Source organism: Prunus persica, chromosome G2, assembly GCF_000346465.2.
Source record: "Prunus persica cultivar Lovell chromosome G2, Prunus_persica_NCBIv2, whole genome shotgun sequence".
NCBI classification, from domain to species: Eukaryota; Viridiplantae; Streptophyta; class Magnoliopsida; order Rosales; family Rosaceae; genus Prunus; species Prunus persica.
Window position 1 is genome coordinate 2,321,766 of NC_034010.1, and position 11,446 is coordinate 2,333,211.

General features: G+C 36.6%; 1 protein-coding gene across 1 annotated transcript; it reads left to right on the forward strand.

Annotated features, from left to right (window-relative positions):
• Positions 578-5,168, forward strand: LOC18787422 (serine carboxypeptidase-like 40). The gene is made up of 7 exons (XM_007218981.2): positions 578-1,502; positions 2,727-2,834; positions 2,919-3,193; positions 3,965-4,225; positions 4,322-4,533; positions 4,656-4,761; positions 4,870-5,168. Exons 1-7 carry the CDS (start codon positions 1,121-1,123, stop codon positions 5,023-5,025), a joined length of 1,500 nt encoding a protein of 499 aa, XP_007219043.1. The 5' UTR covers positions 578-1,120; the 3' UTR covers positions 5,026-5,168.

An 11,446-nucleotide genomic window follows, 5' to 3' on the forward strand; every position in this document is an offset into this window, starting at 1 on the left:
TTAAGATTCTTAATGATACAATATAATACTTGATGTCTAAAAGTTGAAATCCTCCTCTCACTTGTCAAAATTTCACATTGTAACTTGTGACAAATATGACAATTAAAATGAAATTAGACGTTGTAAAAGGACTCACTAGTCTAGTAATTTTTAGCAATTGTGTCTCTAATCAATGTACTGGGTTGGAGTCATAGCATCAGTATAGTGTGTGTGAGTTTAGTATATTATTATCCCTCTAAATAAAAAAAATCCTAAAAAAATATATTAAAATGTTCTTGGAAAGTTTAAGTGCGGCTCACACTTGTTGTTTTGGATGATATAATGAATGCTTGTGGAAAGTTTAGTTCTTGAAATCTTTTTACAAATGATACAAAGTTCTTTTGCCTTTTGCCTTTTGCCTTTTGGCCGCGGATTCTTTCACGCGAGGTTTAGAACAAAAAGAAAGCATTGACTTTCATAACTTTTGATCTACAACTGCTTGGGGTCACTTTGCATATTCTCTCTTAACTTAACCAGAGAAACAATGTTATCCCCGTTACTAGTAAGTTGTTTTTATAACCATTGGAATATGTTCTAAAAGTTAGTACTTTACCATTAAAAAAAAAACAAAATAAAAAAAACAGGAGCAAGACATGAAGCTAGAGAACTTTTATGGTCTCCATTTCAAGTCCCACGGAGAAGGAATTAACTTCTTGTTCTGGTCATCATCTTGAAATGGACAAATTTTCAGGAGCGATGCAAATCATGACCAAAAATATGTAATAAAAAATTTTGTGAAGAAGGCGGATTTCCTTAGAAGCCGGCCCTGCACTAGCTAAGGCTTGTTTCGTTTGTCGGGTTGGATCATTTCATTTTATATAAATTAAAATGCATGTGTTAGTAAATGACCAAAGCACTCCCTAAACACAACTCACATGGCGTAACATGACTGGTGACTGAGAACATACAAACTCTTCACAGCCATCTGGTCCCTCTCTCTGGTCATATAAAACTGAGTGACCTCCCATAGCGTTTCCTGGAGATTTCTTAGAACAATCATTCCTTCTTTGCATCCAAACCCAAAAATCCAAGGCCTCTGATCTCCGTAATTCATATATCTCTTTTTCTCTCCTAAATTCATATGACTGTCAAAATGCAAAACAAGTCTTGTTTACTTCTTTTCTTAGTTCTCATTCTTTCTTGCTTCATAGCTCAAATCCTTGGGAACAAGCAATCACAAGCACTTGCTCAGCTTTACAAGTCCAAGTTGAAGGAAGGTGCAGGCATCGACACAAGCCAATTCAAGGCAATTCTTCACGACAATGGAGCCAAAATTCATCCTCAGGAGGGGTTGAAGGAGAAGGACAGGATTGATAGCTTGCCTGGACAACCCCATGTGAATTTCTCTCAGTATGGTGGGTATGTTACAGTGGATAAAGAAGCAGGTCGTGCACTCTTTTACTATTTTGTTGAGGCGGAGAAGGCTAAGGATTCCTCACGTCTTCTTCTATGGCTCAATGGAGGTAAATTACTTTCCTACTCTTGCAATGTAGTCAGCGTCAACAGCTCAATGATGCTGGTATAATTTGTCATTGCTAGGAAAATTCTGTGTGGTTGATTGTGATCTCCTCTTTGTCCGTGCATACATTCTTTCCTTTAATTCTATTGTTTTTAGTTTTTTGGGTATTTAAAGGGATGAAAATATATCCCATTAAACCACCAAGAGTGCCCAGTAGTTTGTCCGTCATTTGGGTAAGGTTCTGAGGTTCGGTTGGATTTGCTCCCCAGTTTGAGTCCAGGCAATTGCAACACCTGGTGGCTAGCAGCAGGCTCAGTTCCGCGAGTAGGAATTAGTCGAGGTGCTCATAAGCTGGCCCGGACACCTCATGGTATTTACCAAAAAATATATATATAAATCCCAACAAAATAAATGAAAATTTCACGATTCTAGTTTGGTACTAGCCACTCTAACCACTCTTTGTAGTGTACCACACGTTTGCATGATGGTTGCTAGTTTTCTTTGGCTGGAGGTGACCCAATATTGTATTCATCAATTATTGATAGTACCGAAAATAATAGTTCTTATTAACCAAAGGGTTAATAATCTATAGTTCTTATTCATCAATTGTATCAATTATAATATAATGACTTTGGTCAAGCAACCACGGCATTGTGATCATGGCTCAAACACACATGGATCACTGTTAATCGTAATTTATGCTAGAATTTACATCCATCAATCACTGACAATGATTCATGCACGACGGACAAACTGCCCTCCTTCGTATTTTCTTTAACAATAATTAATTACCATTACTCATTATTTTAAATATTTTTATTGTTAGAAACATTTCAACTTTCATTCACATTCCCCAGGTGGCTTCCTGCCTCCCTCTTTAATTTGCGGAATGGCTGGGCTAACAAATCCCAGAATTCACTCTTGCGGAGGATATCCCGGCGCTCAAGCTGTAGCTGTATATTTTTCAGTAGGGGAAATATAAAAAAATTTTAAAATTCAACGTTGACAAAGTTCTTGGTTGATAACGTGCAGCTCAATTATTTATCATTAATATAATGAATCTAATTTTTTTGGTAGAGAGAGAGACCCTGAAGACTATAACTTCCTCTTGCATTAAGCTCTGTGAATTGGATCCAGTGACATTATCTATTAGTTTGATGGCAATTTAATAATTATATTACCTGTGTGTCTATAATTTAAACGTTGCAATGACTTAATGTCTTGACAGGACCTGGATGTTCTTCTCTTGGCTATGGAGCAATGCTAGAGCTTGGACCGTTCCGAATCCACAGCGATGGAAAAACACTTTACAGAAACAGATTTTCATGGAACTATGGTAAATCTAACACAGTTAAAAGGGACTAAAGTATGATTTTCGAAGTTTAAAGAAATTGATCCTTTTTTCTTTTTTTTTTTCCAGCTGCTAATGTTTTGTTCCTCGAGTCCCCTGCCGGGGTGGGATTTTCTTACTCAAATAAAACATCTGATTATGATGCCAGCGGGGATAGAATAACAGCTGCAGATAATTATGTGTTTTTGGTGAATTGGTTGGAGAGATTTCCAGAATACAAGGACAGAGAGTTTTATATTTCTGGTGAAAGCTATGCAGGGCATTATGTACCTCAACTTGCGCATACTATTCTTTACCATAATAAGAGGGCTAACAAGACAATTATAAACCTCAAGGGCATAATGGTAACTCTCTCTCTCGTGAAGTAAAAATCTATTGCTAATAATAATTGGAATTTAGACTCTATTTGGTGCTATATTCTTGGATTCTTGGTAGTTAGTGAAAGTTGTAATTGTAAAGGTCTTGGGAAAATGCTTTGCATTGGTCCCTCTAGCATGTGGCCAAATGCCCACATTTGGTGGAGGAAAATACTTTCCTATTTGTCATCATATATCTCTTTTAGTCTTAGTTTCTCATAATTCTTGGTCTAGTCATTATCATTTCTGTTTTTGATTCCTGTGGTTGCACATGCTGTGGGCTGGCCCTTTGGTTCCTTTGGTTCGGGCCATGTGATCATGCCCATTGCCTACCTTTTGTTGGTATAAAATTTGCTTATTGTATGTTGTAATGCAAGCATCAAGTCGAATATGGTTGAGTATAAATCCATAAATTGGGTAAAGAAACAAAAAAGTTCTACGTATTGGGAGGTGTGTATCGGGCTCATACAATATTAGGGAAGAAATTTACTATTGTTACGTCTCTAGTTTGGTTCTCAAAATGAAACTCTCATGTCTAATCTCAGAATATGGGAATGGAAGATGTTCATTTGCCGATTCTAGGAACACTAACAAATGATGGTCATTTAATGTCATTTTCTTTTATTCCCATGTTTGGTTTGTGTAGTATTAAGAATAAAATAATGTTCTATTTCCGATAAATTTTTTTGGCCATTTATTTTTTACTTCTAATTGTCACCCTTCTTGGGTAAGTAAAAATTTATTTGGCGCATGATGCAGATTGGAAATGCAGTGATTAACGATGAAACTGATTCAAGAGGAATGTACGACTACTTAGCAAGCCACGCCGTCATTTCGGATCAAACTGCAAACAAAATCAACAAATATTGTGATTTTTCACCCAATGCCACAACGCAGCCTAAGGAGTGCACTGATGCCACTGATGCTGCCGCTAAGGATACCTATTACATTGACATTTACAATATCTATGCCTCCTCATGCGTTTCCTCCAACGTCACTGCAAAACCCAAAAAGGCTTCAGTGAGTTAAAAACAACGCCCTTAATTATATTACATGTAGATATTTAATCTCTGCTGTTTTCAAAACATTTTGTTGTGTTGAACTGCCGAGCTGCAGATATTCGAATTCGACCCGTGCAGCGAGTACTATGCTTATGCTTATTTGAACCGGCCAGACGTTCAACAAGCTCTCCATGCCAATGTCACTAAACTCACACATGACTGGGAACCATGCAGTGATGTTATCACAAACTGGAGCGATGGTGCATCGACCGTACTGCCCCTTTTAAAAGAGTTCCTGGCTAATGATGTTCGAGTGTGGATTTTTAGGTGAAATTTTGATGCCCTTCTTCTTCTTCATCATATTAAACTTGCAATTTGCCTTTCTGGAGTTTCAGTATTTGAAATGTAAAGCTAATACCAGCTCATTCTTATCGAAATAATGAGTGCAGTGGAGACATAGATGCAAGGGTACCAGTCACTTCAACAAAATATTCTATTGAAAAGCTGAATCTTCCAATAAAGACTGAATGGCATGCTTGGTTTCTTGGTGGAGAGGTAGCTTCTCATTTCTCCATCTTTTTATTGTCCTTGGATTTTCAAAACCACTGGTGTGAATTATTTTGGATGTTTTATTTATATATATATATTTGTCTTGTGCAACAGGTTGGTGGTTACACACAAGTGTATGGAGAGCTAACATTTGCTACAGTGAGAGGGGCAGGGCACCAAGTGCCAAGCTATCAGCCTGCAAGAGGACTTTCCCTCATCAAGCACTTCCTTGATGGCACACCACTCCCTGATACTACAAGATATACCTAATTTCTTTAAATATTTCTAGCTATCAGAATGTCATTACCTTGTTACTAATTTTTTAGTCCACACAAGGTCACTTGATTTCTCGCTCTTCTAGTTGTAATTTATTTTCATTGATTAATAAAAGTTCATAACAATTGCTTTTTTAATTGAAGCCCCTACCCCCCTAAAGATCGTCTTGTAAGTTGTAAAGTTAGTCCAAAATACCCAAACTATCTATAAGTGGCGGAGTCAGAAATTGATATTAGAGGGCTTGCGAAATATAAAATTTGAAAGGAATGAGAGCATAAACACTACAAAGTTCTAGTGGAGCTTCTACGCATTATTTTTCTAAACCTGTTAGTACGAAAATTGTATTGGCATTTCCTAGACTCTAGCATAGGTTGAAAATTAGTATGTGAGGAATTGTTACTGGATGTTTTGACACAACTCATTCAATCCCATATTTCTAAGGCATAACTTGACCGATATGAGAAACTTAACAACAGGTAAATCATGACATAATCATGCATTCACAATAGGATTTATAATTGAAGTTATTTTCAATGTCATTGTGATTTAAGTTAAAATATTAGTGGTTCCTATAGTGACGTCCACCATGCTCATCTCCTAATTAACTTGTTTTAGGAGATAATTGTTTCTTTATAAAAATGGATGTTTGGTGTCCTCACTAAGAGTCCATATTGAATCACAATTCATATTCATCATAAGATAGTATTTTATTTTATGTTTGGCTTCTTAATAAACACACCATATTGCATCAGGTTTTGTAAGGATCGTTGAATAAGGTTGAAAGTCTTTGTTGAATAGGATTCGTGGTCACGTAGGTTTCTCTTGGGTGAGAGAACCTGTTTTGAATAAAACCAAAGGGCTTTCTACGTATTAAACTTTTGATATATTGAATTTGTTTGAGAAAGCTGTTGTGGTTAATTTCTTCGGTAAGTCATCAAGTGCTCTCTCGTTGCTTGGTGATTTATCGAATCTTTTCATAATTCATATTGCATGCATACGAACGTCGGTGACTCATACGGTTGAGGGCACCAAGAATGTTGTGGCGTTTATCTTTCGGTGAGCTTGAAGCAATCGCGACCAATATTGCATTCATCATAAGAAGTTTCGAAGATCATCCTGTGAGAGAAGTTGAGTTACACAGAAGTCGGTAAACTTTATCTAGATTGAGTTTAGGATAAGTGTGTGGGTACTTCTTGTAATCTCAATTCTATAGTGGATTTGTTCTGGACCAAAAAGTCCCGTGGATTTTCCGAATAGTTGTGATTTTACCACGTAAAATAAATATCTGCGTGTTTTTTTACTTTAAGATCTGCACATTTCAAGATTACTAAAGAAAGGACATGCCACTTGGCTGGGGAAAAGAAAAGATTACTTACTGCATCAGACATGAAAGCTCGATATGGGTTGTAGGAAATATGAGTGCTAAATTGCTATAAAATAATCAAATAAACACTACAAACAAAACAAATTTTTACAACAGTAGTATGTAATTAAAAGAACCTTAATTGAGTCGAGGCAAGTGTTGGACACTCTGACCTTAAGACGAATTACGCCCCACACTAGTGCTTATGGTTCACTAGCGTTCGCCTCCTAGGATACAACGGCTCCCTTCCTTATGAAAGAAGCACTGCAATTCACAAGGAACTTTGAACCAAAATTATGCAGGAACCTCTCTTTATGAAGACTCTAATGCTTTCTATATGTGAAAGTCTGTATGTAGAGGATTAAACTGAATTCATAAAACTGTAGGAGGATTGCTCTATTTATAGATGATGAAATACCCTTTCTAAAAAGGTATCTTAATCTGAAAAGGCAAACAATGCATCCCTTGGTCTGAAGAGTTGTCACCCCAAACAATGCATCCCTTGGTTTGAAGAGTTGTCACCCCCCATGTGAAGATGTCTTTAACCCAAGAGCCATGTCTTTAACCCAGTGGATTTTATTAATTTCCATTCAAATAGGAAAATCAATATTAGTTAATATTAAAATTTCCAACAATCCCCCACATGAATGGAAATTGACTCAACAACATGCAAACAAAAAATGAAGACACTAGAGAGAGTCCCTATTAGAAGAATACTGCATCCGGATAGCTTTTGGCCTTGAACCTTCCATAGTGGAATACTATCGGATTTACTTGGCTAATCAGTGAACGTGATGTCTTGAACTGTTCAGCCGTTTGTGTAAACCCAGACAATAGCACTCACACAATATCCTCCTAAACATATTTGGTTCGATCGGTTGTGCTCGTTTTGGCCCTGAGCAATTCCTGGTATTCATGAGAGCTTTAGAGAATTCAAGCCTTAAAAAATTCTCATAGAAACGGCCTCATTTCACACTCACATAGGTGACTTCCTATTAAGAGTATCATGCACTACCCCACTCGGATTTCCAAGCTATAGGAATCATTAAAATGAAAGATTACCCTAAAACACGCTACAGGCAGCACTGTTTCATCATAGGATATGGGTAGGAGATGTAATCTCAGCAGTGCTACTACTTAGTCAACCATAATTTGGTTGTCCCTTTTGAACCTAGATCTTGGGATCTCCAGTCAGCTAGGTTGGGTATCCACTATGGAGACTTTAAATATTTAGGCTTATACTCCCCATTCCCCTCGATGATCAACTAACTCTCTAGTCTGACCTTTAAATATTGGATCCACTAGGTTGACTATGAACTGATGGTGTGCACATTCCATCTTATGAAATTATATTCATTCGAGAGTAGTTGTTTTCAAAAAATTCCTCCATGTGTTTTGTTGGGAATTACTAAGTAATTTGCCAACTCTTCGGTGGACTTCCCCCACATTTAAGGTATTTGTAGGGTCTTCAACCTTTTTATACCTTAAAATAAACATTATTCTTCTCTTTTAAAGAGCAAAGTACTTTTCCATTCTTACACAAATATGAGATTACAAAGATAGTAAAGCCACCCCACAATTCTCTTACAATTGTGGTTGCTATTAAACTACCAATGAAATTTCATACCTTAAACTTTGCATATTACGTCTAGTGCAATTTTGCAATAGACCCCCACATTTTCGGATTCTCAACATTTGTGTAATTTTGTTACACATATGAATATCCTTTAGGAAATTTCGAAGCCACTTTACTCATCATTTCCTTTTAATGGAAATTTTCCCTTTCATACAGACCATTGTAGTTTGAAGCCTCATAATTAGAAACTGAATTCTACAAAATAGGGCTTTATCCCCATATTTCAGTTGTTGTCTTTGTAAGACGGAGAAATACATGTTTCTGGTCATTTCAACACTACTTCTCTTCTTGGAAGTATTCATCAATTGTGTTTGTCAAATATAGATAATACACTGACATGTTTTCCCTCTTTAGAAAATTTGCAAAAACCAAATATTTGCAATCTTTCTATATGCAATCCAATATATCAATTGCGTATCTTGATGTCAACCCAATGGTTCATAAACATACGTTTATATAACAAGCACTATATGCTTCTTAATGTATTTGATCTGTAGAATTCATGCATCATTTATGAATGCAAAATTTATATGAATAGTCAGAAGCCCAACAAATGGATTTAAAAGCCTATAACCGTTAGAAACTGAAAATCAAATTTCTAGTTGGATCACGTCCAGACACAATGGCTTCATTTTATATAGACAGGAAATGGTCCAACATGCATACATAATTTTAGATTGTAAAAAAAAATTTTACAACCCACTTGATTCAAGTTTATTCTTCACATGTTGACCATGAATTTACCAACTAGTGAAATAGATGCAACGGTTAAAACAAACAATTAAAATATAGCAACTACACCATAATAATTCGTCTTAAGATTGTAGGAAACATGAGTGCTAAATTGCTATAAAATAATCAAATAAACACTACAAACAAAACAAATTTTTACAACAGTAGTATGTAATTAAAAGAACCTTAATTGAGTCGAGGCAAGTGTTGGACACTCTGACCTTAAGACGAATTACGCCCCACACTGGTGCTTGTGGTTCACTAGCGTTCGCCTCCTAGGATACAACGACTCCCTTCCTTATGAAAGAAGCACTGCAATTCACAAGGAACTTTGAACCAAAATTATGCAGGAACCTCTCTTTATGAAGACTCTAATGCTTTCTATATGTGAAAGTCTGTATGTAGAGGATTAAACTGAATTCATAAAACTGTAGGAGGATTGCTCTATTTATAGATGATGAAATACCCTTTCTAAAAAGGTATCTTAATCTGAAAAGGCAAACAATGCATCCCTTGGTCTGAAGAGTTGTCACCCCAAACAATGCATCCCTTGGTTTGAAGAGTTGTCACTCCCCATGTGAAGATGTCTTTAACCCAAGAGCCATGTCTTTAACCCAATGGATTTTATTAATTTCCATTCAAATAGGAAAATCAATATTAGTTAATATTAAAATTTCCAACATCTTCAACTATGGGGGATTGCTGTCAAGGTGCTTATGGTTCCTTGTTGTTAGAGAGAGAGAGAGAGAGAGAGAGAGAGAGAGAGAGAGAGAGAGAGAGAGAGAGAGAGAGAGAGAGAGAGAGAGAGAGAGAGAGAGAGAGAGAGAGAGAGAGAGAGAGAGAGAGAGAGAGAGAGAGAGAGAGAGAGAGAGAGTGAGTGAGAGACGAGGACAACGATGACGCCATAGCGGTAGTCGTCGTCATCGATTTGGTGAGGACAACAGGAGTGAGAGAGATTGAGAGAGAGAGGAGGCGAGTGTGAGTTAGGGCTGAGAGAGAGAGAGAGAGAGACGAATGGGAGTGAGTGAGTTAGGTTAGGTTACTTAGTGAGGGTAATGATCCAGTGCAAGCAGACTCCGCATAAACTCTTCTTTGGGCCAATTAGACAATGACACATGGAAAATGCATATATAATTACATATTATGCAGTTCGGTTCAGGTCCACCGGTTTAAAATTTTTTGGACCCGAAGCTTGAATCGAAGTCAACGGTTCGGGTCAGGTTCAGTGTTGACTTTTTTGGTTTGGTCAAAAAATCCTTCTTTTTCAATTTGGTTTGGTTTGGTTTAGCCGATTCATTCAGTAAATCGGTTTTTATGCCCACCCCTACTTAAAGTCACGAGTCCCACAATTTAATTTACATTCAATTATTAAATAAATAAATAAATATGGCTCATTTATGTACTTTCCCCTTGTGGTTTCAAAGTTGTCTCAGATTGCCACATGTTCTTTGAAACGTCTCAAAATACCACATACACTTTTAATAACCGACTCACGTTACCTATTCCGTCAGTATTAAGAGACATTCCGTTACGTGATGTGGTCCCCACTTCTTGGAGTATTTAGCCGAACCAATTCAAATAATCTCCTTTTGTCCAAAGCCCAATTCACAATTTCCATATGTGCTCTTTTGGTCTTCATCACCCTCCTCCTCTCAACCTTTGAACCCACAACCAAGCCTCACCCAGTCATCACAATAGCCTCCAAAAGATTTCTCTCCCAAAAATCTCCAACCACCATCAACACATACTCCAAATTACTCATAAACCATTCATGTAATGGAACGTCTCTTAATACTGACAGAATAGGTAACGTGAGATAGTTAATAAAAGTGTAGGTGGTATTTTAAGACGTTTCAAAGAATGTGGTAATCTTAGATAACTTTGAAAACACAAGGAGCATGTACATAAATAATTTTTCAACACAATTAGAATAGCTTTGTACAAGAAATAATCTGATAAGCTTGAGCTTTACTTCTTGATCAGGCAAACTCCTAGAGTCCATTATGATTAGAAGACCACACTTTGTGAATTAAGACAATGAATTGTCTTACAATTAAGAGCTATGGACAAACGCATAGAGTATACTCCAATTATTTGGACATTACAAAATTGATTGAGCTCTATTTTTAGATGATTTGGCAAGATATATTTGGTTGATTCTTGCCAGGAATTTTGAGGTGCCAAAACGATGCGTAATGAATTGGAGTTACAATACTTCTAGCCATCCCTCACCAACTCTTTTTTGTTTTTCTTATTAAAACAAATTCTGTTTTGCTTTTGTTTTGAATTTTCAATCATGCCAATTCTATAGGCATCAAAGCAATCCATGATTTCATGATGTTGACATGAGTCTCCTAATTAATCAAGGAGATTTACTTCCTTGATTAATTAAGCGAATTACTTTCTAATTTTTTATATAAATGATAAATCATTGTACAATTAGGAGATACTTTTCTAATTCTTTATTGTATCTAATTCCTTGTAAGACCCTCATGTAAACTACTATATATACCTCCTTATGGAGAAGAATAAAAAAAAACCTAATGCACTCAAACCATATTCATATTTTAGCATAGTATCAGAGCTAGGTTCTCCTATGACCTGTGCTTGGGCTATTCTTGAAATTTAAGTGCTCTCTCCCCTCCTCTTCAAGGGGGGGAGGGGGAGTGAAAATGATATGTTTA

Coding starts and splice junctions, on each gene's coding strand:
- LOC18787422 (XM_007218981.2), top strand. CDS start 1,121: ATGACTGTCAAAATGCAAAACAAGTCTTGTTTACTTCTTTTCTTAGTT. Junction 1,503..2,726: donor TCTTCTATGGCTCAATGGAG/GTAAATTACTTT, acceptor ATGTCTTGACAG/GACCTGGATGTTCTTCTCTT. Junction 2,835..2,918: donor CAGATTTTCATGGAACTATG/GTAAATCTAACA, acceptor TTTTTTTTCCAG/CTGCTAATGTTTTGTTCCTC.